Source organism: Girardinichthys multiradiatus, chromosome 18 (genome assembly GCF_021462225.1).
Source record: "Girardinichthys multiradiatus isolate DD_20200921_A chromosome 18, DD_fGirMul_XY1, whole genome shotgun sequence".
In the NCBI taxonomy this organism is placed as follows: domain Eukaryota; kingdom Metazoa; phylum Chordata; class Actinopteri; order Cyprinodontiformes; family Goodeidae; genus Girardinichthys; species Girardinichthys multiradiatus.
The window spans coordinates 31,237,836-31,265,787 of NC_061810.1; the positions used below are offsets into that span (position 1 = coordinate 31,237,836).

A 27,952-nucleotide genomic window follows, 5' to 3' on the forward strand; every position below is an offset into this window, starting at 1 on the left:
AGACAAAGTATTATTGTTTGATTTCCATGCATTAGTTTTTATTATCACATAGCTGTGTTGGGATCCGGCGCTAAGTGACTAATGTCTGTGCAGAGCTACAGTAGGGTGCAGTCACTCATAATGAAAGTCTGCGCTTCGATTCGATGACAGCAGGTTATGTGGCCTGAGTCTTACAGCAGGAGAGTGATGTGTTTTCTCTTAACTTGTGATAACTGTGATAGCTTTTCATTTAGAGCAGCAGTTGAAATTAGCTGATTATTTTATTTTGTTGGAAATCTGTCGGTTACTCCTGTAATCTGTGGGGCTCATTTAGAGTATTTTGCTGTTTTCTGCATTCTTATATAGTACAGAATAACTGTTTAAATTGTGTATTGTAATTCATATTTTAAATCAAGACCAAAAATATAGAATTTATTTTATTTTGGAATGTTTTTTCTTTCACAAATGCCCTGAAAAGTGAAATTAACAAAAGATACAGTAACAATTTAGAAATCTGTTTTTCTCACTTTGAATCAACAAAGCAGTCAATAAAGGTAAATAAAAAAGTTCTTACATAAAAACAGAAATAGAACATTTCCTAGCTTCTTGTTCTGCGCTGCCGACTTAAAGAATCACCTAGTGAATTTAGCATGCATTATTCTTTTTTGCTATCTTATTTATTTCATTCAGAAAACAATCAGTTATCTTTTATCATCTAAAACTCCTGAGCGAGAACCCAGAGGTTCAAAACAACAAGACTGCTAATTAAATGAGATGGATGATTTGATTATGAAAAAAATGTAATCAGCTCAAGCATTGGGGAATTTTCAGATGGAAATCTGACTATAAAATTTACAGTAGTTTGATTGGTTTTATTTTTAACTATTTCTAGTTCTGCTGTGGTTTTCCTTTTTTTCTGTTTTTCAAGTTTATACAGAACAACCCCACATAAATATCACTTAAGGTATTAAAATAAAACTGGGAGTGTTTATAAAATGACAATTTATTTTTCACATATTTAATTCTGTCTTTATTTGCCATTTTCTCACTGCTGTTTCCTCTCATTTCTGACTTTAGTTACTTCCCATGGTTGTAACCGTTACTGTGTTGATTCATTTCTCCAATAATGGACAGGACCTTTACTTGAAGATCTGCTAATATATATATTTAACTGACTCAATAGTATTTTGCTCTGATTGATTCCCTAACATTAAACTGATCTGCTAGAAGTAGTTCACTGATTGGAGTGGCCTCTGAATTATCATTTCATCAGAAGGTTGCTAAATGAGCTAATAGACTGCCACAACACCTACCAAGTCCAGCAGAAGCTTGGCATGTTTGGATTAATAATTTTATCATTTCCATCTTTCATTTTGTCTTATTTTTATATCAACTTTGCTTTAGCTGTTGATATGTTTAGCCATGTGTTGGTAGCCTTGTAGTTGTGCCATTCTCTTTTTGTCTCTATAAAATACAATGAAGTTTGTGGTTGTAATGGAACTAAATGTGAAAAAGTTAAAGGAGTATGAAAACATTTTTGAGTAGGCATATGTAGGTTTATCTCGCTGCTTACATCTACAGGCCAAATCTGAAGCTGATCTTCTGTGTTCTTTTGGTAAATCTCACTTTGACTCACCAGTTGCATCCTCATAGACCACAGTGACTGCTTTCCACTTGTAAAACTGCACTATGTCTAACACAGCTCTGCTTATAGAGGCGTATTCAGGGTGGAGGTTAATGTAGAAGCTGTCCTTGTTGTCCACTGAGGGGTGTTTCCAGCGTGTCTGGATGTGAGGGACCTCCAGTGCGTTACAGATAGACTGAACCGCGCTGACAGATGAGCTGTGAGATGGACCAAAAACAGCCCCAACTCCCAGAGCCAACTGGTCACATGCTGGAGTAATAAATGGAAAAACAAATGACCATCAGGGTGATATCAATATCTCTTTCTAAAATATCAAAGGGTTTAGGCGAGAATGGTTCTTACCTCTTCTGGAGGCTTCGAAACTGTCAAATAGATTTATTCTCTGGATGTCGTAGGTCAGCGTGGTGTTTGGCATTAAGGTCCGGTTCCTGTTTATGTTGGTTACAGCAAATTTAAAGGCTAGTTCTTCAACGCTAATGGGCTCATTTTCAAGGGTCTCGAAGATGCCCCCTATAAGAAAGAAAATATGGGTTGAGAACCTTTCATCATTGTGACCAACTAAGTATTTACAGTCAGTCAGTCAGTCATTTTCTACCGATTATCTCCAGCAGTCTATGGGCGAGAGGTGGTATACACCCTGGACAGTTCGCCAGTCCATCACAGGGCAACACACAAACAACCATGCACACACTCATTCATACACCTAAGGCCAATTTAGAGAGACCAATTAACCCAACAGGCATGTCTTTGGACCTTGGGAGGAAGCCGGAGTACCCAGTGAGAACTCACGCATGCACGGGGAGAACATGCAAACTCCATGCAGAAAGATCCCTGGCCGGGAATCGAACCCAGGACCTTCTTGCTGCATTATCTGCACCAATTTGTTTGGGGTTTTTCCTCCAGTTTTGAGTTCAATTCTCACAGTAACAGTGGTTCAGTGTCATATAGTGTATTTCTGCCATGAAAAGCGTACTGAAGGGCATGAGATGACTGGATTTAGCTTCATTCACCATAGAGCTTGACCCACTCTGACTTGAGCTTATTTACATAACCTGATTTTCACAAACTGACACAATAGCTTTCACAAAAGTGTAGGAGGGTTGGATTGGATATGCCAAACATTATTTTCATCTTCCAGCGGAAGAGATATAACATCTTGAAGTTTAACATCTCCAGGAGTATAACAGTGTCAGGGAATCTTCGACAGTGTCTCTTATATTGGCCTCATATTTAAGGAAAATCTGAGGATATTAAATAACAGCAAAAACATCTTTTTTAGTGATTCAAATGAAAAAATAATGGCTGCATTATACATCCTAAAATAGTAAAATGGCTCTGCGTCTCAACTTGAGAACAGCACTGAGATTAATCCACCGAAAGCATGTCCTGTCCCACAATGGTTTAAATTTAGCATTCCCAAACCCTATTGCTTTCATACTTTAAAGTAGTCTAGAGAAGCTGGCACTGGTGACCAGGAGGTCAGAAAAATATCTAATATCTTGCTTTCCCCATCCAGTGACACTGAAAGACAATTAAAGGTACAGTACTGTTTCTCAGATAGAAAAATTAAATCAGATGTTTTTTTCCAATCAGAGAAAATATCATAAATTAGCTCTTATAGTTTGCAATAACAACAACACTCTTCTGTGGGGTAGTTGTAACTGAGGGAAGAAGACTTAAATTTAGCTATTTGTTCTATCAGTAATTAGTTTATAAATGGAGTCAGGAAAAAACAAAGAAATCAGAGAAAGCCCTGAAGGTATAAGCTATACAAAACAGAAACTGTATTTTATATGGAGGCATGTCAGCTGTTCATTAAGAGCTCTACTTTTAAACTGAGACTGGGACTTTGGCTAAACATAAAACAGCTATGTTGCTCTGTTTTATCCTTTTAAGCTTAAAACCTCTGCCTGTCATGACACATACTGGATTTATGTTGGCAGCATTGTGGGGTATCTCAGACTTATGGTAAGGACCCGCATGTTCTCCCTTGGAAGTACATACAGAGACTGCTGTTTATGCTAATGGGCCTAACTGGTAATATAAAATTATTTAGGCCGTTTAAAATATCAACTCTAACCATTTAGTGTTTTTCTTTAATACGGTAAAATCTGTTTAAAGCTACAATCTGTCACATACAAGCTACATTAAACACTGAAAGACCACTCACAGCAGAAAGGCTTGAATTGAATATCTTGTACTGTTGATTAGAGTTCTTATTGCTTAACATCAGCAAAGCTTTACAAAACCAGAGATGGTGAATTGGCAACGAAACACGGATCATTGCATCTCTAATAATGACAAATTCTTCTTTTCTGTATTAAATAAACCATTTTTAAAGAGACAGTTTTAATTACCACTTTACTCTGAGCTCTTTCTGTGGAAAAAAACACAATATATATTGCATTGTTGCACTTTTTTGCACACCCTAACTCTAAAGGCAACATCATCACAATACATGAACACTAAATATGATTTTTTTAAACCAAGATGAGATCACCATTGTCTTGTTTGTTAACATTTTCTGTACAACTATCTTTCAGCTACAGTCACTGTGTGCTCTGCTGCCTCAGGGAGGAGGAGGTTGTTCCAGTGTTCTGAAAACTGTCCAAATCTTAATCCAGCCTGCTGCCCCAGAAACATGGCGGCCCTGCCACAGCTGGCAGCATAGACATACGTAACTCCAGCCAGGCATGAATACTACATAAAAGATGTAGCATAAATCTCATGAAATACATTGGGATTAAGGCTAGGAAAATGTTGGATCGTCCCCACTTCTTTAAAACATATAAACCTTTAGAGGTGGGGTCTCTGAAAAGACACTACAGGTGCATCTCAAGAAATTAGAATATCATTGAAAAGTACATTTATTTCAGTTTAATTCAATATAGATTTACAGCATGCAGAGTATTGTATTTCAGGTGTTTATATATGTTCAGTTTGATGGCTTACAGCTAATAAAACACCAAATTACTGTTTTTTTCAGAAAGTCAAAATATTACTTAAAACTAATAAAAATTGTTTAAAAATGTTTAAGACAGAAATAATATGTTCTATAATATGGTCTACAAAATCATGGGTAAAACCCCTAAACTGACAGTTTTCTAAAATACAATATAAATTGGAAAGTGGAGTGAAAGGAAAAGATATGGGAAGAACAGGGATGTAATCAGCAAGCATAAGCGTAGCCTTGAGAGGACTGTGAAGCAAAGCCTACTTTAGAGTTTATGGGAGATTCTCAAGGCGTAGACTGCAGCTCGAGTCAGAGCTTTCAGAGCAAACACACACAGATGGATCCAGGTGCTGGGCTGTACCTGTCCCTTTCCTTGTGTTACGCTACTCCTGAACCAAAGCTAATGTCAGAGGAAGTGCATTTTGCATTTCATTTAGGAAGCAAGATCCCAGAGTCTGGAGGAAGAGTGGAGATGTACAGAATTCAAGTTAGGTTGAAACCAGTATGATGTTCCCACAGTCGGTCCATTGTGTTTTATGAGTCAGCGCAGTGTGCCAGTCATTTTCTACCGCTTATTCCGTAGTGGGTCGCGGGGAAGCGGGTGACTATCTCCAGCAGTCGCCAGCGAGAAACTAAATTTACGGTTTTCCATAATCATCAAAATTAACAGAAATAAAGCTTGAATCACATCACCCTGTGTAAATAAATCTACAAATGACTTTCACTTAAAACTATTGTACTGATTCCCAAATGTGCCCCATTTACATGAATAAAACAAGGACTAAACAATGGTAATTTAAAGTTTGCAAAGTTCATAATTGTCAGTTTGTTATCATATTAACAATGAGCACAGATTAAAAAAAAGCTGCAGTTTTGATGTTTTGAAAGCCTGTACTTTACCACAGAGGACACAGATGGTAATTGGGCATTGCACCTTTGAGCACTCTTTGAAGAATTGTGAAATTGTAATTGATTTTGGAAGGAAGGAGTCCTTTAAAAAGCTCCCCTTGAGACCCTGATTGTGAATGACCTTTTTCTTTGGTGTAGCATAGCCCCAAACCCCACACTGAGAGAGCCTTGTCTGGGCTCCCTGGTCACTAAAAGCATGCTTTAAAGTGCCAATCCTAATTATGGTTACCAAGCCTCAGCGAGCAGCTGCTGGGATCTGTTAAACACCTTAAATCTGTCCACTAGAAAATAAAATTTTCAGCCATAGATGCTCTACCTGTCATCCTCAAAGTGAGATGTGGGAGCATATTCCATTCTAGATGGGGTTTCTTGTATATAAAATGGGAAATAGGCCTGTTTTTGACCATCTGGTCTGCTTTGTTAGGTAAGAGTGCCATGGCTGCAGCTTTAATATCGCTCCAGGAACAAAACAATCCAAGTGGCAGCCCCACAGCATGGGATTTTCCTCATATTAGAACAACACTTAAAAAACAGACAGTCCAGTAATAGCAAGAAGTGAAAATAGCTGCTGCTATTCAGACTCACATTTTTTACTTGCAATTCTCATTTAAAGAGTATCCCTTACATTTTAGCCAAATGACTGTCATATTTGTGACAAAACACCGATTGCCAAATTTGGAAGATATAATAATAAGAATTATTAAAGCCTGAACATTTTCATATTCTATTGTCAACAAGGAACAAATGTATCTGAGTTCTTTACTGTTTGTCATTTCCTCTCTGAAGCTCTGTGAAATGGCACAGAGAAAGAAGGTAAATTATTTCTCCTTCATTTCCACTTGAGTCAAGATCTTGAAACGTCGTGCTACATCTAATGAGTTTCTTGATTTGAAGAGTGCAAATAAGACAATTAAGAGCCGTGGCTATTTGTCCTCAACAAGATGAGTGATGGGCTAAGAAATCAATCCTGTTCCACATCAGAACATATGCAGAAAATGTTTCCATTTTGCAGAAAGCCTAATATCTAGGATGACAAACATGAACACTCTTCAAATAGTTGGACTTGCTACCAGGAACATATATATTATGCACCAGATTTTTGCTGTAGTCACTGTTGTTGGCTTTTGGAGTGAAGCATGTTTTCCACTTGTCTTTTGAAAAACTATTTTCAAATAAGCTAATACGTGCATGCAGCTGAAAACTCAGGCAGAGCTTCATTAGACTTCACAAATCCATTGTGCTCAAATCACCCGCAAATAATTAAGTTTGCCTCTGCTTTGGGCTCCGACCGCTGTGGTCCAATGAGACTGAGTCAATTTTGTCAGCAGAGGCGTTTTATAATTGCCTCTTAATTCTGGAGAGAATATTTGTAATGTGTGAAAACAGTTCAGAATATGGTTTACCATATCGGGGAATCAGATAGCTTTAATGTAAATCAATACAAAACAAAAGGAAATATCCATCTGTGTGGCTTCACAGCACCACCAGATTCAACCCAGCTTGAACGAGTTACAATAAACTGTCAAAATAAATGGCCAAATGGGTTAATTTTTGATGAGGATTAAACAGTTGATTTAATTGTTAAATGACTGTGACAAATGACACTACAACAAAACAACCTACTTGTATGGAAGGTTTATTAATCTTTCTAACTTACGCACTGTAGCTGTTAATTTAAACAATTTGTGTAGGGTACATGCAAATATATGAATGTATGGTAGGAACTCTATTGCATGTATTATAATCTGTGAAATTTAAACTTGTAGGATAAAAAGATACAACAAACCATGATCTCATGACCCAATTTAGCGTTTTAACTACATGGCATGACTTCTCATGTATGCATTAAAGTAGGTTTGTTTATATAGGTGCACCAGTTAATAGAGGTGCACCGCTCAATCGGCCAGCCGATTGATCGGCCTCGCTTTCCTTAATTTTGGAAGATCTGTGATCAGCCGATACTTACATGTGAAACCATCTTATCCACCAATCTTATCTACTTGTCTAACCTGTTGCACGAGTTTTGTTTCTTTTTAAAATGTGAAAAATGTCAGGCTTTTTAAAGATCAATGATCGGCCAGAAAGCTGCAATCGGTGCATCCCAACCAGTTAAGCTTTTGCCAACCAATTATCACCAATCTTCACCAATCAGAGTCCATTAAGGAAAAATTGGCTGATTCCAATCTCTGGCCAGTTGATTAGTGCATAGTGTCTTGTCCCAAATGCTGCTGTTTAAGATATCTATATAATTCATATTTCAGTATTTATCCTTATTTAGTTTATTTAAAAAATATGTAACAATTGACTGATATATATATCTGATATATATATACTGATATATATTATCTGTCAGGAATAAATATTTACCCTACCTGTTTACAGTTGACACATGGGACTGGAGCTGAAACAATTAATCGAATTAATCGTGATTAATCGATGATTGAAATAATCATCAACTAATTTAGTAATCAAATAATCGTTAACTGGAGTATACAGACTCTAAAACCTGCTATTTGCTAAACTCCAAGCAGTAATTAGCTGCAAACTGTACAAAATATATATATATATATATATATATATATATATTCCATTTAAGATGAAAAACCTTCTTTGTCTGTAAATGTACTCTATCCAGAACTCCTCAAATGGCTTAGATATAGCTTCACATGGAATAAATTATGTTAAAAATCTCCTATTAAGCACCTTTTGCAATCCAATTATTAATCAGTTAATCGAAAAAAAATGTCAGCAGAGAATCTTTCAAACAAAGGGATAACAAGGTCGTAACACCAAGGTTGATCTCTGACCTATTTTAAGTTGTAATTATACCTATTTGTATTTCTTGTATAGTAATGGGTGATATGGACTTGAAATATTATCAGTTAGTATTTATTGAGATGATAGTTAAAGTGATTATAAAAATATTTTCAAAAAGTCAAGACTTTCTGCGATGTCTGCATATAGACAGAGCCTCCCAAAAAACAAGTATAACTCTAAAGTTAACTCATTATAGAAACACTTGTTTCATTAGGTAACATGGCTTTACTGCTAACAGTACAGAATAATTGCATTAAGTCATATACATTATTTATTTATAATCCGTTGTAACCAATAGCGTAAAAACAGTTGAAAGAAAATCCTAATCACACTGTCAGTTTTTTTGTAAAAACATCATCATAGTTATTATTATGACTAACAAATTACTTTTTTTTTCACAATAACATGGTAACTGTCCATCTTTTCTTCTGGCCACCTTTGTTATAACTTTGGAAACAGAAGAGTTAAAAAATTTAGAGTGACAGTATTGGGATTTACGAAAACTGAAAAAATAAAATGTTCTGTTATTGCTGCCATTAATAATTTTATAGATAATATTTAGGATCTTTGCACTTCCATTTGTTTAATGGACCAAATAATGAATGTTAGCACAAAAAACAGGTTCTGCTCTTGTTTCTGGAAAGTTTTCATTACCTTAGGTGGTGCTTTTAATAGACTTAATTTCCTCCCTTTATAAACAAAAACAAAAACAAAAAAAAACATAATGGCAAGGACGTTTATTACTCTGGCTATATATTTATAGGTTACCTTATGGAATTTAATTTTTATATCGTAATTTTATCTTCAGTCTTTTTGAGAACAGAAATATCACTTGAAAGACAATCTTTAAAGCAGAGAAACACAATGACATAGTGTTTTCTTTTTCTTCCCCTCACCATTCTGGGCTGGTACCCAGTGAGGGCTCCCTCCCCACCCCACCCCTTCACACCACCACTCCAACATGGGTTCATGCCAGACTGTGAATGAATGAGGAGGTCCTAAACAGTCTAGTTTCCTCGTTTGATGTGGAGCACTGAGGTTCCTCTGTGCACAAAATAGTTGCTTACAAGCCCTTAAGCAAAAATATTATCTACACAAATGAGAAAATCATGTATCATCTACATAAAACATACAGACATCAGAAAAATAAATCTAACAAGCAGGGAAATATAGTGGAAACAACAAGCTGTTGCCTCTACTCTCCCAGAGATGAGGTTTAGCTGCTGCTTAAGTACCATATTTGGGGAAGAGACTTTTCTGCATAAAGCAGATTAGTGTTAGTTGTTTAAGGGCTTGGGGGAAACGATTTACCATTATTACCAACCCCAATGAAAAGAGTGAAAGCCAGTCATATTCTAGTGTTAACACTTGCCAAGTTAGAAAAATGTTAATTGAGTCAAGCCACACACCATATGGGGGAGATTAAGAAGTGTGGGGGTCATGCAGAGAAGGACAAAGATTAGGTGACCTCGGAGGATGATAGATGATTGAGAGAGATTAACAATACAGAGCTCAAATGGAGAAAGAGAGTGATAGCAATAGCGTTGACAGCAGTGATAGTTATGCAACTCCGCAATTATACAATGTCAAAGTTTTGAGAAGTAAAAGAAATTCTGAAAAATACAAGTGGTGCCTGTGGCTATAAAAGTGGACGAGGGAGTCCCGGGGTCTAAATTTTAAAAAGCTGTATTTATGATGCAATCTCCTAGCCCATGGGAGGAACCCAGAACTAATTGGAGAGAGAGGAAACTTCAATACGCTTGCAAACAACAGCTCATTGTTGCAGAATTACATCAGAAATCAAAGGGGAATTATGAAACAGTAGCAATGAGAATAACTTTAGGCCTAAAGAGCATATAGCAGGGCTTGCCCAAGGTACAGGTGAACTTTGTGACAGCTTGGGGACCATTTCTTGCCTGGGGGCTCAAGGGAAAAAATGTATTAACAGAGGACATGTTACCAGATATGCCATTAGTGCACTTACACAGGAAAATTTTCATTATTTGAAAATTATGTCAAAGTCCTAATTTAAAGCTAGGTCAATAATTGTTTTGTATGAGATGGAAAAAGATGTCATGCATAACATAAAAAGGAAGATCAAGCAATATAACGGACAATATAATGGTGGGTAAGTGATGCTGTGGCGAATGTTGGGCCCCAAATTAAGTTCTGCTTAGGGTCTCATAGAACCTTAAGCCGTCTCTGGTTTTCAGCATGATCAACGTTGGACTTTTTTTGGTTACTTACTTTTCTATTTTCTATTACTACAAAAATATGATTTTGTATGTAGAACATGCATTAAGATGTAACTGATGTTTAACTAATTTATCCATTTCACTGCAGGCTATGTTGTCAACATGACAGCATAGGAGAGAGAGAGGGACACTGGCAAACCAAAGTGGATTAGAATAAAAAAAATCTTGTTGTCATAAACAACCAACAGCTCTATCCACAGAATATCTCATGGAAAAAAAAAAACTTTGAAGCATGCTGCATCCCCATGGGATCCTAGTTAGGACTAATATTTATGCTATAATATTTACAATATCATAGCAAATAACTGCTAGATATGCAACACGATGCTTGTCAGTTACAAAAATATTCATAATAAAGCTACACAAATTATTTATGATGTGTAGGAGGAACAGAGTACCACACTTTGACAACAGAACATACATTTCTTGTAGCTGGAATTTGACTCATCTGAACCAACATTATAAGAGGGTTGAGACCAACATTTACTAATATCTCCTCATATTTAAAACATGCATGAAAATAATGACACAAAATCTCCTTTATTGCTTTTTAAATTATTGAAAAAGCCCCAGCTTTTAGGGAAACAAGTGGAGTCATATACTAAAACAGTGACTGAGATTTTCTTTAAAATAATGACTCTTTTAAAACTTACCAATTCTTAGGACCTGCTGTGAAGTGAGCCAAAGCCATCCCATAAAGTACACCAGTGAAAACAACAGTCCCGTCCTTTTCACCATGGTCACCCTTTCAAATTTGAATTTACCATTGAGATCAAGTTTTTTTTTTTTGTCCTCAGTAATTCATGCTGATAGTTTCCCAGTCCTCGTATCCATGGCAAAAATCAACCGGAATCCATCCCACATCCACCCCTCACACATTGTAAAAATCTAAACAAAACAAATATAAAAAAAATATATATATATAAAAAACCATATATATCAGAGTTTCTAGCTAATCAAAAAACCTCCAGTTTTCCCATTCTAAGACCTGTTAAATGCTTCCAGTCTTTTACTTTCCAGATTCATTCTCAAATTGAAATTTCTAATTATGTGTTCCCGGTGCACTGGAGTTGTAAGCTGCAACGGAGGCAGAGGACTGTGCGCCGCGCTCCTTCTGTCAACTATGCAAGAACAGAAAACCCTTTCTGTCAGCAATTTTCAAAATAAAAGTTGAACTGATGAAAATATCCCTGTGAATGAGGCAGAGAATAAACATGCTTAGTGAGAAATAATATTTCACAAAACTCCTATGTATGTTTTTTGTTTATTTCTTAACATTTCAACCTTCCATATAAACGCCGATCTGTATTCTGTAATTTTGGAATTCACCCAGATATTAAAATGCTCTAATTTTGCTTTAATCTCTATTGTGGACATCATACTGAACTTTTAATGTGTATTTATAGGTAAAAGTGTGAATTTAGATACATCTTAAGAGAGAGATTTGTAGCTTATTTTTAGTTGCAGCTTAATGTTTTTTTATAACTTTTCTAACCCTACCTTTTAAATCATGTTTAGACTCTACAGGTCCTTCTCAAAATATTAGCATATTGTGATAAAGTTCATTATTTTCCATAATGTCATGATGAAAATTTAACATTCATATATTTTAGATTCATTGCACACTAACTGAAATATTTCAGGTCTTTTATTGTCTTAATACGGATGATTTTGGCATACAGCTCATGAAAACCCAAAATTCCTATCTCACAAAATTAGCATATCATTAAAAGGGTCTCTAAACGAGCTATGAACCTAATCATCTGAATCAACGAGTTAACTCTAAACACCTGCAAAAGATTCCTGAGGCCTTTAAAACTCCCAGCCTGGTTCATCACTCAAAACCCCAATCATGGGTAAGACTGCCGACCTGACTGCTGTCCAGAAGGCCACTATTGACACCCTCAAGCAAGAGGGTAAGACACAGAAAGAAATTTTTGAACGAATAGGCTGTTCCCAGAGTGCTGTATCAAGGCACCTCAGTGGGAAGTCTGTGGGAAGGAAAAAGTGTGGCAGAAAACGCTGCACAACGAGAAGAGGTGACCGGACCCTGAGGAAGATTGTGGAGAAGGGCCGATTCCAGACCTTGGGGGACCTGCGGAAGCAGTGGACTGAGTCTGGAGTAGAAACATCCAGAGCCACCGTGCACAGGCGTGTGCAGGAAATGGGCTACAGGTGCCGCATTCCCCAGGTCAAGCCACTTTTGAACCAGAAACAGGAAGACTGGGCAGAAGGAAATGCCAAAATGCCAGAAGTCCAGTGTCAAGTACCCACAGTCAGTGATGGTCTGGGGTGCCGTGTCAGCTGCTGGTGTTGGTCCACTGTGTTTTATCAAGGGCAGGGTCAATGCAGCTAGCTATCAGGAGATTTTGGAGCACTTCATGCTTCCATCTGCTGAAAAGCTTTATGGAGATGAAGATTTCATTTTTCAGCACGACCTGGCACCTGCTCACAGTGCCAAAACCACTGGTAAATGGTTTACTGACCATGGTATCACTGTGCTCAATTGGCCTGCCAACTCTCCTGACCTGAACCCCATAGAGAATCTGTGGAATATTGTGAAGAGAACGTTGAGAGACTCAAGACCCAACACTCCGGATGAGCTAAAGGCCGCTATTGAAGCATCCTGGGCCTCCATAAGACCTCAGCAGTGCCACAGGCTGATTGCCTCCATGCCACGCCGCATTGAAGCAGTTATTTCTGCAAAAGGATTCCCGACCAAGTATTGAGTGCATAACTGTACATGATTATTTGAAGGTTGACGTTTTTTGTATTAAAAACACTTTTCTTTTATTGGTCGGATGAAATATGCTAATTTTGTGAGATAGGAATTTTGGGTTTTCATGAGCTGTATGCCAAAATCATCCGTATTAAGACAATAAAAGACCTGAAATATTTCAGTTAGTGTGCAATGAATCTAAAATATATGAATGTTATATTTTCATCATGACATTATGGAAAATAATGAACTTTATCACAATATGCTAATATTTTGAGAAGGACCTGTAATTATAAAGCAAGTCTGTGCATCCACCTTTGCTCACTTTACCTTCTGTGTAAGTGCTTTTATTGTGAAATAAAGCCTGCGTCGTTTCTGCCCTCACTGCTTGTGCCTTTGGCTGATTTGACACTGCTGGAGACCCCCACCACTACCACCACCACCTCCACCCCACACAGTCGCTCGATTGAGGGCACAGCCAAGCCGCTGATCTCCAAACATGGATATGTCCTGAAGATTAACTTCAAATCTGGCAACATTCGACCTCAACATCTTTGCTTTGGTACACCGAGGAATGATTAAATCTTTGCTCCAGTCCTGATGGAAAAGCAAATTTAATCCACAAACTGCATGGTGATGCCCCCGATAAGATTAACTATCTCAAACTGCTTATATGTGTTGAAGTTAAATGAATAGGTTAGTGTTACTTTATTTAAATATGCTTTAATCCGTTAAACAGTGGTTTGAGAAAGGAGTTGGGAGTTCCCTTGACACTGGTCCCCATAATGTCTTCGCCCTTGAAGCATCAATAGTGCCTCATAGATAGTTAAGTAATAGTTAACATTAGATGAAGTCTATCGTCCTTTTATATAAAAAATCCAGACTGAAAAGAAAAACGGTGTCCTCACATTCCTGTGTAAGGTAATGTTTGGTGTTTCCAAATTATTCCTTTTATATGATTATTTCCCTCAGGAAATAATCAGTTGAACACAGTGGATGAAAAGTAGTATTCATCTAGCACCTGCTCCATAAAATGTGTTGCTTTCTGTGGCGTCATCTAGTGGTTAAAAAGTGGAAGTGCTGGGATGGTTAACGGTGTATGGGTGGGTCCATGCTATAATTCCACTTTGCCACAGTTTTGGTGTTCCATTAGCATATATAATCCTTATAAATCATAGTATATACTGTAGCTTTTTAAAATAATACTACAGTTTAACAAATATCCTAATATTATACAAATGTTGAAATGTTGAATCAACAAAATTTTGAAGTATTTTTGACCAAAACTGTATAGAATAACTATTCAGAGCAGGGCAGTTATTAAAATTATTTTAAAGGTTTAGCAGATTCCATTAAGGATCTTGGACTAACTTATCTTCGGTAAACTTACCCACCTCAGGGAAACAAGGAAAAGAAACCAAGTTTGTCTTGTTAATCTGCTTTATTAAGCAAAGTACACCTATCCACTATCAAGTACTTTTTACCCAGATTTTTCTTTTAATGAACATCCAGACATTTTCTATCCCTGCTTATTTCTTGTCAGGGTTGCAGGGGGCTGATGCCTCTCTCCAGTGGTCAATAGGTAGGATACAATGTGTAATTTTGAAGTTTAAGAAGAAAAAAAAACAGACTACACAATATAACAACTGATTGCTTTAATCAGTTTAAACACACAAAATCTAAATAAAAGCAGCATAATTCAACAGTTATTACAAAAAAACACTTCACACATCATCTACGTGTGCAGCTTTTCTTTGCTGTAGTGCATCTCCTTGGGCTTTCCAGAGCCTCTGTGTATGGAAACCTGGAGACATCTGGTTCATTTATTGAAAGTCGCATGCAGGCTGCAAGATGGTCTCCCTCTAGCCATGTTTGTCTTGATCTGCAAAGACATTAAATATTAGTCTTTTAAAAGTGATAGCTAAAAACTTCAAATAATGGTAGTTTATAACAGCAAATGCCATTGTGAAAAGTCTTAAACACCCTGTTTGTAGTGAAAAAGTCCCTCTCACAGTTGACACTGCTAATTGGGACTTTAAGGACAATGGAAGCCAGCAGGTTGAGAAATAGTGAACCAAACTCCTCATATTTTTAGGCCAGGTTAGAAAGTAGGTCAAGTTGTGTCTTGTTCTCAAAAGATAAATAATAATTAACATAGTAAAGTCTTAATATGATCATGTACAAATGTCACATCACGTTACCTTGAGTGGACCAGAAACCATGTCTTCTATGTCTCTATCTGTTTCTCTCCATCTCTCTATTTTTATCTGATATAAAAGTATTTACACACTGTACTTACTTACCAAAATCAATCTTGTACAGCCAGGGGGAACATTTTTCCTTCGATATCTAAGCTGGGTCAAAACCTCCCACCCGGGACGGAAGCACTTAGGCTATTTTATGTTATGGCTGCTACTCACAGGAGAGTAGGTGCTGCTATCCTCACAACTCTGGGGGAATTTGAAAAATCACAGATATTTTAGCTTGTTTTGCAGGTGGTTGCGACGTCTTCTCTGGTGTGGTCTGTCTCTACTAGCGGGAGTGTGTCTTCACCTGTGTGTGTGCACATGACGCACGTCAGGGTGGAAATCCGCTGCAGGTGATACAGAGACTACAACATTGTAGAGACACATCCATGTAGAGGCAGAAATAATTGTGTTGTGAAAATAACAGTGTATAGACCTGTTTTTAAATAGGAAAGGTTACCTTAAATGACTTCTGTTGCCATCTACATTATTTAGAAAAAAAAAGTCATTAAAAATCCTTGAGATGTGCTCAGACATTTTGGTCTTCTACAGTTGAGACCAGACATTAGCTTACACTGTTTAATAAGAGTTAACCTTTTTTTTCCCACGCTGTCAGATATTAAAGTACATTTTTTCTGTTTTCGGTTAAGCTGAATTACCTAAATTAATTCTATTCGGTAAATGTCAGAATAATCAGAAACCAGTTGGTTTTAGATTTTTTTATTTTTATTTTCCTGAAAGTCTGACGTTTACATAGATTACTATGCTTTAAACAATTTCAGAAAATCTAGATGATGATGTCACAGTTTTGCCAAGCACTGATACGTTAAATCAAAACATTTAAATTAATATTGTTTGTTGTATTTTAAGAATACACCTCAAATACTCTACTTCCTTGAGTTTGATCATAAAAAACCAAAATAAATCACTGAAGATATTACAGTATTTTGGACCTTTTCAAGTACTTTTTTCAGATGCATGGAGGTGCCGCATTCATCTGTTCAAACCATTATACATGGCTGTTAGCAGAAAGAGAATCTCCAGTAGTCATACGGTTCAGGAAGGAGACAGGTCATGTGTCACAGAGGTGGACGTGTTTTGATGCAAACTTGCATATCAGCCCCAGCACAAAACAAAGCAGACCATTTAAAGATCCTGGCTGAACCTGGGGGTAGTGAAAGGATTATTCTGACATGCACTAAAGCCGTTACTCTAAAAGCAACATACAAACGCCAGATCACAGTTTACAAATGCACCGAGGGACAAAAACATACATTTTTGGAGAGATTTGTCCAAAAATTCAGGTGTGGGTCATAATGACCATTGTTACATTTGCAGGAAAACGGGGGAAGCTTGTAAGCTGGAAATTACCATCCCAACTGTGAGGTACAGGGCTGCCAGGAGAGACTTTTGTATTTCACAAAATATAAGGCATCATGAGGAAAGAACATGTGGTGGAAAGTTTGGAGCAACCTCTCAAGACATTAGCCTCTAAGCACACTTCCAGATTAGTTACAAAGTTTTACAAAGTTATAATTACAAAGACTTGATCTCAGTCCCATAGAAACTTTGTAGGCAGAGCTCAAAAGGTATGTTGAGCAATGCAAATCATTTAGGTAAATCTGGCATAAAACAGGAAAAGTTTGGTGAAATTTAATCTCCAACATTGAATGTAAATATTAGGTTTCTATTGTATATCCAAAGTCTGAGGCTTTGGTGTTCCTGAAAGATTATTTATATTTGTTTGGAAAGTAAACTTTGATTGGATCAAATGTATTTTTTGTTCATGTTATGACCGTGAATGAACAGCTTGCATAGGAGATCTAAAACTTTCAGCGCTCTATCTACATTAAATTACATCATAGTTCATGTTTGTTTATTAAGAAAACTGTGTTCTACAGACTGAAATCTATACAGAAATGTATCTTGTCAGAGAAGATACACAAACTTTTAATACATGTAAGACAGCATTGTTCTGTAAGACTGTCAACCAGCAGATAAACACAACTGCTTAATTTAAGCACAGAAATAGCATCAGATCATAGGCTGAGTATGAGTAAGCAAACAGACAACACATTAAATCATCATAACCTGCGTTCAAATTATGAGAATATTTTTCATGTCAAAAGTCATGCCAGGGTTATAAGAGAAACATATCACCTTCATTTAATAATAAGTTATATGCAACTGGATCACACAACCCACTAAATGAAGTGGGGTTTTGGGTTACATACATTGAGTTCCCTGCAATCTGAAGGCTTCCAGCCTGGTTGGAGCATGCAGACTCGTTTCCCTGGGCTTCACTGTTCATCATTTCTTGAGCAACATTTTGTAGTGGTTTAGAGAGTGGTACATCTAAAGGTTTGCTGTTGTGAGAAATCCTAGTTGACTTGAGGGCTGAGACGGGGTAATAACTCATCATAGTTGGCTTGTTGTCTGAGGAGAAACATCTAGAGGTAAACAACAAGGCTGAGGCAAAAAGGAAAGTTCCCGTTACCCAACCGATGTAGAGAGCTTCTCCAATCACTCTTCTCTCGGTATCAATCAGCAGGGGATTGTATAAATCCGTTACGATGACATGACCAGTCCATGACACAGGTATGAAGACACAGATACAGGCCATGAACTGCATTCCTCCAGCAACCATTGGGATTACAGTTTTAGCCCATTTGAAACGCTGAAAGCAGGAAGTGCTTTTCATCCCTGCTAGAGGCACTAACAGCCCCAGCCCTGACAGTACTACAGAACAGCACATCAGAACTCTACCAGCTTGCAGCTCAGGGGACAGATAAACCAAGTAGTCATACATCTTACATTGCATCCTGATGTTTGCCTCTCTGAAGCAGTTCATCCACACGCCCTCCCAGCGCGTCTCCATCTCAGTTTTGTTTTCTCCGATGGAAACCGTGACCTTCCACATAGGCAAGCCAGTCGTTGCAGTCGCACCAATCAGCCCGATCAGTCCGACACACATTGCTGTAATCTCAGAAACACCTTGAATCATTGTTTAGAATCCAAGAGTCGCGTGCATATGTTCAAGATGAAATGAGCTCACATTCACCGAAAATCTGCGCTTAATCTTTAGCACAGTATTTGACAGATATAGTAAACTTCTGTGGGGGAGAAGTATTTCTAGTGCAATGAGGGTGAGGGTTACCTTTGAGTTAGTTTATTGTAACAGCCTGTTTGTTGTGGGAAAGATGCTATGCAATCCTCTGATTGGTTTAGAGAGATTAATGTAAATAGAACGTCTGTACCTTTTGTGTTTATGAAATACCAGGCAATGGAGGCACACCATAGCACTGATCATTATTTTCTCTAACATTGACCACAACAAAACAATCTAAAAACTATCGATAACTACAAGAACTATTGTAGAATTTGTATGTGTTATAAGAAGCTTTGTCAGGTGGTCATTTTTAATTTCAGGCAAATTTGTAATCTGAAAAAAATGCTTCTCGAATAAATTCTGTTGTTGACAAAACATTAACCTCAGGTACTACAGTTACAGGTACTCTGTTACAAGTTTTGGAGTGGCAATTACAATGCTGGAATAAATGGAGAATAAATTTCGTTTTGAAGATAGTGTCTGTGATATCTATCTATCTATCTATCTATCTATCTATCTATCTATCTATCTATCTATCTATCTATCTATCTATCTATCTATCTATCTATCTATCTATCTATCTATCTATCTATCTATCTATCTATCTATCTATCTATCTATCTATCTATCTATCTATCTATCTATCTATCTATCTATCTATCTACATATATATATATATATAGTTCATGTACATGTAAAAGTAGACAAGCAATTGTTTTTGGAAAATGTATATATTATATATAAACATACATATAGAAACCCTGCAATGAAACATGAGATTTAGTTGTAAAATATTGTTCATCTGTAATCAGTTCTGTACTGTAAGCAGATACGCCTCCACAGATAAGAGCTTTTTGACTATTTAAAAGTGTTTAAGATGGATAGGAATTAGGAATTTTACCTGATGTGATCAGAGGGCCCGCTGGCACCGGTTGTATGGCAGCCTCACTTCTTTCAGTCTGACCCCGGGGCACCTGTGGCTACAATGTCCAATCACCACAAAAGTAAGAATTTGTACAATATTTTTTATATTTTCTCACGCGAGGAAAGTCATTCAGTGAAGCCACACAGGTCATTGCTGTTTCCTAAAACACTACAGGAATATGTAAAGAATAGCAGATATGATGATGAATATTTACAGTACCACAGATTCACAGTATCATTATTTACACAAACATTTAAAACAAAAATGTATAATACGATCTCATCACTTTAATTCAAATCAAAAAAGCAGCAATTATTCCTACTTCTATTTAATATTATTACACTGATTATTGCAATCATGAAAATGTTATATAGAACATAGTTATCAGGCCGTTTTCCAGCAAAAGCCCCAGGATTTGTTTTACCCGGGTAAAAGGAATCCCAGGGATTTATGTACGTTATGTTTCCATTTAAGTTGCCTGGTTCCTGCAGAGCCGTCTGCATAAAACTATGAAAAATTTTAAATATTAAAGAGTTCATACTCCACTAAGTTAGGTTTACAGGAAAAGAGAATCTTTTTTTATGTACATGGAAAATTTGAAGTGCTCTGATCATCGGCCCTGCATTAAAACATTTGACTTACAGAACTGCGACAAAATAGTTAATAATTAATGCCAACAATAACTTAAAATGTCGCAAATGTCTGGCGAAAAATATTTTAATTGTTTTTCTGGTACTTGCAGTTATTCACCACATACCTACTAAACATTTGATATTCACTTTCAGTCGCCACAAACAGACAACATGTCTACTTTCTCCTAAAATCATCTCTCAAACTACTTTTTGTGACAAAAAAATAATGGTATAAAAATGATTAATTTGAATAGTAACAGCTGTCATTACTGCAGCAGCTGGTGCCATGCCTCGCTGCACACAACCTCGTCCCCTTTAACAAACCTTGGGAAAGATGAAAAGACCTACCCTTGAAAGTAATGCTCCAGGAAAGTGAAATTAATTTAAATTTGTATCAAAACGTGACCTAGGCTTTATAAAACCTGGGGCTTTCTACAGGCAATGGAAAAGGGGCTATTGTCATGTTGACGCTTGTATTTGCTAAATGTAGTAACAAGTTTCAAGTAGTGTTCTATTTTTTTGCAGTTTAAATGTTTGTATCAACATGGGTCTAAGAAGCTAATATTATTGCATTAATAACTAGAGCTCTCTGCTCAAGTAGCCAGACTGTCATTGACTGCTTAATAGATGTATGACTCGTGGCTTGCCAGCTGTATTTTTAAAACTGTTATCATTAGGTCGGATCAGTTGCACTCCTTTTGTTTCCCCAACATGAAGGTCCGGGTTTTTCATGACTGCTATTATTTCCAGCCACATTTGTCCTCTTTAACAAGGGCAAAGAAGTCTTCCTTCGGCTTGCTGATTGCCAGTACAGTGGATGAGGGCATTACATACAGCTGGGAAAATCTGGTCACTCTGGCACTTTCTTTGCATAATCTTAAATTACTTTAAACTGTGGGAGTATTATGGCAGAAACGTTTAGCAGTTTTGAAACCATTACTTTTCAAAGGTTTGGTATACCTTGCCCTACTCATGCCTGTTGATAAACATATAGTAAGGAGATCATCACAATGCTTTTGTCACTAGCTGTGTGTGCTTCATTCCAAAGCCACTTGTAGATGTCCGTCACATGATTTTCCTGATGGGTTTTCTGTGGGATGTTTACTGTTGTTTTAAGGGTTCATAGATGAGTGACCCTGCTATGTTCAGAGGGTTGTGTGCAATGTTCATTTTGAAATTATTCTTATTTAGATTTAGTCTTGTTTTAGTCACCTGTAATCGTTTTAGTTTTACTCTACTTTTAGTTCACACAATTTTACAAAACAGAATACATGAATAAAACCCAAATTCTAATTCAATGTAATCACAACTTCTCATGTCAGTAGATTATAGAATATTATGGCCACAAGCTGTATTTTTAGCCTAACTAATTGGCCCAAAAGTCTATTTGTAGCCTGAACGATATTTGGTAAAAATGAAATATATTGTTTCATCCTTACTCCAGTCCTGTGTTTCAATCACTTATGATGTGGAGATCAAGTACGAAAAAGGCAACTAAATATAATAAAAATAACCAACTCCAGCTTTGTTAGCAATATCTTATATTAAGTAAAAGAAGCTAACAGAAAATGTCCAGAACAACAATCTCGGCTTCTGATGATTCTCACTGCTTTGTTTACATCTGTTCCTCACATCACTCACAAACTGTACGCCCCCTAGTGGCGAGCTCGGAAACTGCATCAAAGTCCTGCCTTCAGAACTTAGCTTTACATTGTCACACGATGCAAAATAAAGATGAATAAACCAGATTCCAAGCCATAAAACCAAACACTTTTATATAGGATAACATGCAAAGTTCTTCACAGTTAAGCTTAAGAACAATATAAAACATGACATGCCTTGCTTCGCTTGCCAAGGGTGCAAAACTTCTGCAAAAATTTAAAGAGTGGGTCTCTCACAGGTGGAATAGTGCTAGCTGGAGTCAGCATGAGAGCTAAAATACCACATGGATGCAAGATGGAAATACATACAGTATATGCTATAGATGGTTTGCATCCATTTCAAAACGAACATGTTAGACAGGAACAAAACTGACAGACACCATCGGGCAGAAAAGGTTAAAAAATTACTTCAACTCACAAGCTGGATCAGAACCTGCTGCAACCCTCTGCATGACAAACTCCGTCTTATACAGATTACTGGGCTCACCCTCCTCACTCTGCTATACATGTTACCGGGCCGATGGCTCAAACGCCTATAATTAAAAGAGAGAGAGCAGTGGCTCATTACATTAAACCAGTAACATACAGGTCCTTCTCAAAATATTAGCATATTGTGATAAAGTTCATTATTTTCCATAATGTCATGATGAAAATTTAACATTCATATATTTTAGATTCATTGCACACTAACTGAAATATTTTAGGTCTTTTATTGTCTTAATACGGATGATTTTGGCATACAGCTCATGAAAACCCAAAATTCCTATCTCACAAAATTAGCATATCATTAAAAGGGTCTCTAAACGAGCTATGAATCTAATCATCTGAATCAACGAGTTAACTCTAAACACCTGCAAAAGATTCCTGAGGCCTTTAAAACTCCCAGCCTGGTCCATCACTCAAAACCCCAATCATGGGTAAGACTGCCGACCTGACTGCTGTCCAGAAGGCCACTATTGACACCCTCAAGCAAGAGGGTAAGACACAGAAAGACATTTCTGAACAAATAGGCTGTTCCCAGAGTGCTGTATCAAGGCACCTCAGTGGGAAGTCTGTGGGAAGAAAAAAGTGTGGCAGAAAACGCTGCACAACGAGAAGAGGTGACCGGACCCTGAGGAAGACTGTGGAGAAGGGCCGATTCCAGACCTTGGGGGACCTGCAGAAGCAGTGGACTGAGTCTGGAGTAGAAACATCCAGAGCCACCGTGCACAGGTGTGTGCAGGAAATGGGCTACAGGTGCCGCATTCCCCAGACCTGGGCTACAGAGAAGCAGCACTGGACTGTTGCTCAGTGGTCCAAAGTACTTTTTTCGGATGAAAGCAAATTCTGCATGTCTATCGGAAATCAAGGTGCAAGAGTCTGGAGGAAGACTGGGGAGAAGGAAATGCCAAAATGCCAGAAGTCCAGTGTCAAGTACCCACAGTCAGTGATGGTCTGGGGTGCCGTGTCAGCTGCTGGTGTTGGTCCACTGTGTTTTATCAAGGGCAGGGTAAATGCAGCTAGCTATCAGGAGATTTTGGAGCACTTCATGCTTCCATCTGCTGAAAAGCTTTATGGAGATGAAGATTTCATTTGTCAGCATGGCCTATCACTGCGCTCAATTGGCCTGCCAACTCTCCTGACCTGAACCCCATAGAGAATCTGTGGGATATTGTGAAGAGAACGTTGAGAGACTCAAGACCCAACACTCTGGATGAGCTAAAGGCCGCTATCGAAGCATCCTGGGCCTCCATAAGACCTCAGCAGTGCCACAGGCTGATTGACTCCATGCCACGCCGCATTGAAGCAGTCATTTCTGCCAAAGGATTCCCGACCAAGTATTGAGTGCATAACTGTACATGATTATTTGAAGGTTGACGTTTTTTTGTATTAAAAACACTTTTCTTTTATTGGTCGGATGAAATATGCTAATTTTGTGAGATAGGAATTTTGGGTTTTCATGAGCTGTACGCCAAAATCATCCGTATTAAGACAATAAAAGACCTGAAATATTTCAGTTAGTGTGCAATGAATCTAAAATATATGAATGTTAAATTTTCATCATGACATTATGGAAAATAATGAACTTTATCACAATATGCTAATATTTTGAGAAGGACCTGTACAAGTAACTTTAAGCATTATAAGCAGGGCCAACTCTAGCCATCGTTTGATGCTGCATCAAACAACTTTGTTAATTTGGCCATCCTGTCTTATGTTGAAGAAAAAGAGCTAAATGTAAAAAAAGAAAGACACTAGGTGACATTTGTTTTATATTAATCGTGCAAATGTATAGCAGTCATGACAAAATACACAGTCTGACAATGAAGGACAAAGTCACCCCAGCTGCACTGATAGTTTGATTTAGCTGACCCCACCCATAGATGTGGGTTAGAAATGCATTTGTATTTAGTTGTACTCTATACTCAGAGTATTGGTTTTGGAAAATAAAAATCTGTTTTTCTTCACATTTTTTTTAAATGCCAAGTGGAAAATTATGTGAAGTCTAACTTTTAATAAACTATTAGCTAACCAGCAGCTATTTGCATGTTTCCAGTGGTACTTTGACAATGCAGGTGAAGAGGATGTGTGCTTATTTTGTGTTTACAGTTTAGCAGTTCATGGGGGCATATCACGGAACGTTATTTTCTCCAGCAATAGAAACAGAAAACATAATAATACTGGAGTAAAACTAATAACAACTCTAGGAATTAAAAATGTCAGTTTTTTTTTTATTTTTCTTCAGTTAAATGTGATACAAAACAAAGATCAGTATTCAGTCAAATGAACAACAGTTTTCTGTTTTGTCTACAGTGTGGCAGATAGGTTCATGTTACATCAAATAACATTGCATTTATCATTTTCTGACATTTAAATTGAAATATTGGCAAATATTTTAATTCATTGAGATCCACTTATACTGCTTTGAGGTTGTTTTAATTTATTTTCCATATAAATTGTATTTCATTGTTGCCTATGATTTTGCTTTTTCTTTTTCTAATGAATATGCTCATTTGTTTTAATTGTTATTTTAGTCTTAGAGAAAGCCAGGGTAAAACATCCATTGTTTTTTTGTATCATAATCTAAATGCATGTGACTATAAGCTTTTGCTTTTTTCAGGGTAATTGTGCAAGTAGTCATTAAAGGTCAATATAAGTAGACAAAAGAAATATGTAATTATTTATTTGGATCTGTGCTTAGTTGTGTTTTTCAGTTACTAAGATCAATATGCAGTGAAATTCACACCTCAGGAATCAGTGTTAAGACATGACATCATGTTCAGTCTAAAACAGTCATTCACTTTAACTTTAGCTGTAAAAATGCAAAATATACATACATCTTAAGTAATACAAATAAAAATCACTTTGGAAACTGTACATGCCATTTACAACATTTTGCTTAGACATCACGGCCCCGCATTGACCAAGAATCCTAAGACTAAAAGTAGCTCCTAGTGACATCATTCTCAGATTTTTCCTAGAATTTTTCCTCGGTAAGATAAAAAATTATTCACGCAGCACCTTAGGCAATGAGAGAGCTCCTTATGTCCGAAAATGTTAGAAGTAGTGAGGAGGAGCCTAAGTGTGTCTTAAACGGAGAAGATGGAGGAAAGACAGAGAGAAAGAGGAGAGATGCTGTGTGACAGTTTAATTTTGTTTAACACATTTGCTATCCAGTCTAAATTCTTTGATCAGTTCATTTCTCTTCACTGATTACTAGGAGAGCATTTGGTTTATTTGTCTTTCTCAACAACAAATCACAGCTCTTAGAAGATAGCGTCACACCTAGCAACAGGGTCAACCACACCTCCTCACCAAGATGGGAATTTCTGTTGTCTTCTCGGTCAGTCGCTCTAAGCAGCGAACTGAATCAGTCTTAAGCTAGCAGGCATTTTTAGGCTAAGATATGAGCTCTCTGAGAGGACTCTGAGAATCTTTGTGAATACAGACCCTGGTGTTTTAAAAACATGTTTACCTGGAAACTAAAGATTGCGCTGCCATGCCAATCCATGTTTAAAAAAAACTACACAGCAATATTTAACAATATTGTTCCCATCATCTGGTTGTGGTAAGAGCACCAGCTGCTGAGGCTGCAGTGTTTTGGCCCTGTGTTCTGAGCATCAAACCTGTTGCAGCCCCGCATATCAAGGCTAAAGGCCAGCAATCAGCTCCTGCAAGGTCCGTTTGCCTATTTGTTTTAGTTTTCGTCTTTGTCGGGGAGAATTTTTTGTATTATGTACCAAATGCTAACAATGAACTTTAACCTTTTTCGGGTGGTTGTGTAAGTAGTCAACAAAAGCAGACAACAAAAACATTTTTGTGGCACTGTAGACAAGAATTTCTGTATTTAATTTGTTTTACATCATTGCTTTGTTGTGTTTTTCAATAGTCTGAATTAAGAAGTGCATTTGTCACCTTTAGATTTGAATTTATATTTTTTGCTTCATGTCGATCTGTACAAAAAGTGAAGCATTTATATAGCAGGATTTTCTATATATATCTTTAGAAATTATATAAACAAATAGGTTTTATCACAGAATGATGATTCTTATATTGATCCTAAATCTAATAAGAATATAAGAAGAAATCATTCACATATTTTATAATAATAAGTATAAATCAGGCAGTATTTTCACAGATATAATAAAAAAAACAATGAAATAATGTACAGTAATAAGTATAGATCAAGCGTTGTTTTAGGTACAAATAAACTATGCAAAAAAACCCACAAAACTAAATCAAACAAAAAACTTGAATGGGATCAGACAAACACAATACATTAGACTTATTTTCCCGAGAGCAGATTCGATCTATTTAAGATACATTGGAATTATTTGATCTTAAGTGGTTTTTAGTTCAGGAAAGCAAAAAATCGAATTAAACTTTATTTTATATGTACACTCCATTGTGGCTATGTCTATAAGACTCTGGATGAGCCATGGATTCCTTATAAGTTATGAAAACAGGAGTCTGTGGGACAGGATGGAAGCTTGACTGGAAGGATGAAGATGCATTGCCGGTGTAAGTTGTTGAGTATGGAGTGGGGTTTTGGGTCATATATAATTGGTTTCCTGCAATATACATACTTCCAGTGCGTTGAGAGCTTTGCGCTGAAGATTGATGAGCCAGGCTTCCTTGATACACTAATGATGCATTTTCAGGAGTGTAAACTATAGTTGGGTTCATCAGGCCTTCATTGCTCGCCATTACTTGAGGGACATTTTGCAGTAGTGCTGGATGTTGTTGCCTAACCAATGTGTTGCTCTGGATAGAGTTTGGATATGCATTTGACTGGATACTTGAAACACTTGAGATGGGGTGATATCTTGTCATTGCTGGTCTGTTCGCTTCTGGCTTGTAATGCAGTAATTTAGGTGGGGCGTACATGTCAAATGAGTCTTTGTCTGAGGGTATATGTCTGCAGATGAACAACAAGGCTGAGACAAAAAGTAAAGCTCCCGTCAGCCAACCGACGTAAAGAGCTTCTCCCAGCTCTCGCCTTTGGGCATCAATCAGCATTGGATTGTAAAAATCACTTACGATGACATGAGCAGTCCAGGACACTGGTATAAAAACACAGACGCAGGCCATGAACTGCATTGCTCCAGCAACAACTAGAAAAATTGTTTTAGCCCATTTGTTATCTTGAAAGCAGGAAATACATTTCATCCCAGCTATAGCTACCAAGAGCCCTAACCCGGACAAGGCCACAGAACAGCACATCAGGCCTCTGGCAGCCTGCAGATCAGGGGGCAGATACAACAAGGAGTCGTACACCTTACACTGCATCCTGATGTTTGCCTGTCTGTAGCAGTTCATCCACAAGCCCTCCCAGCGCGTCTCCATCACAATGATGTTTTCTTCAATGAAAGCTGTCACCCTCCACATAGGCAGGCCTGTCGTTGCTGAGGCGCCGATCAGCCCAATCAGTCCGACACACATTGCAGCGATCTCAGTAACACCTTGAATCATTGTGTATTATCCAAGAGTCCTGCGTGTCCAAAGTTAGATGATCTTGCAGGCAGAAAAAAATAAGTATGCTCAACCTTTAGCTGAACATTTGAAGAAAAAATGTGTTTAAGGTGATGGTATGTCCAGGCTGTGAGGATCTTTCTGTTTGCT

General features: G+C 37.3%; 3 protein-coding genes across 5 annotated transcripts in view; all 3 read right to left on the bottom strand.

The window, feature by feature from the left end:
- Positions 1 to 11,629, bottom strand: part of LOC124883950 (glutamate receptor ionotropic, kainate 1) — a 34,511-nt gene extending 22,882 nt beyond the window's left edge. For both annotated transcript variants that reach the window (XM_047391450.1, XM_047391449.1), the window contains exons 1-3: positions 11,212 to 11,629; positions 1,967 to 2,134; positions 1,616 to 1,873 (exon numbers count right to left, since the gene is read on the bottom strand). In XM_047391450.1, the coding sequence (XP_047247406.1) occupies positions 1,616 to 1,873; positions 1,967 to 2,134; positions 11,212 to 11,296 (511 nt within the window). In that variant the 5' untranslated portion in view covers positions 11,297 to 11,629. The remainder of the gene's footprint in view (positions 1 to 1,615; positions 1,874 to 1,966; positions 2,135 to 11,211) is intronic.
- Positions 11,630 to 14,917: 3,288 nt separating this feature from the next.
- The window catches only part of LOC124884330, a 28,051-nt gene continuing 15,016 nt past the window's right edge, over positions 14,918 to 27,952 (bottom strand). Inside the window, exons 4-8 of one of the 2 annotated variants that reach the window (XM_047392207.1) lie at positions 22,269 to 22,383; positions 19,534 to 19,612; positions 18,338 to 18,517; positions 17,758 to 17,959; positions 14,918 to 15,159 (exon numbers count right to left, since the gene is read on the bottom strand). In XM_047392207.1, coding sequence (XP_047248163.1) covers positions 15,009 to 15,159; positions 17,758 to 17,959; positions 18,338 to 18,517; positions 19,534 to 19,612; positions 22,269 to 22,383 — 727 coding nt within the window. In that variant the 3' untranslated portion in view covers positions 14,918 to 15,008. The remainder of the gene's footprint in view (positions 15,160 to 17,757; positions 17,960 to 18,337; positions 18,518 to 19,533; positions 19,613 to 22,268; positions 22,384 to 27,952) is intronic. The other variant, XM_047392208.1, reaches the window with a different exon arrangement.
- On the bottom strand, positions 24,541 to 27,942 carry LOC124884331 (claudin-8-like). Its single transcript, XM_047392209.1, has one exon. The coding sequence runs from the start codon at positions 27,800 to 27,802 to the stop codon at positions 26,720 to 26,722; it is 1,083 nt and encodes a 360-aa protein (XP_047248165.1). The 5' UTR covers positions 27,803 to 27,942; the 3' UTR covers positions 24,541 to 26,719.

What these genes read in the sequence shown, in the direction of transcription:
- LOC124884331 (XM_047392209.1), bottom strand. Translation starts at nt 27,802, where the DNA reads ATGATTCAAGGTGTTACTGAGATCGCTGCAATGTGTGTCGGACTGATT.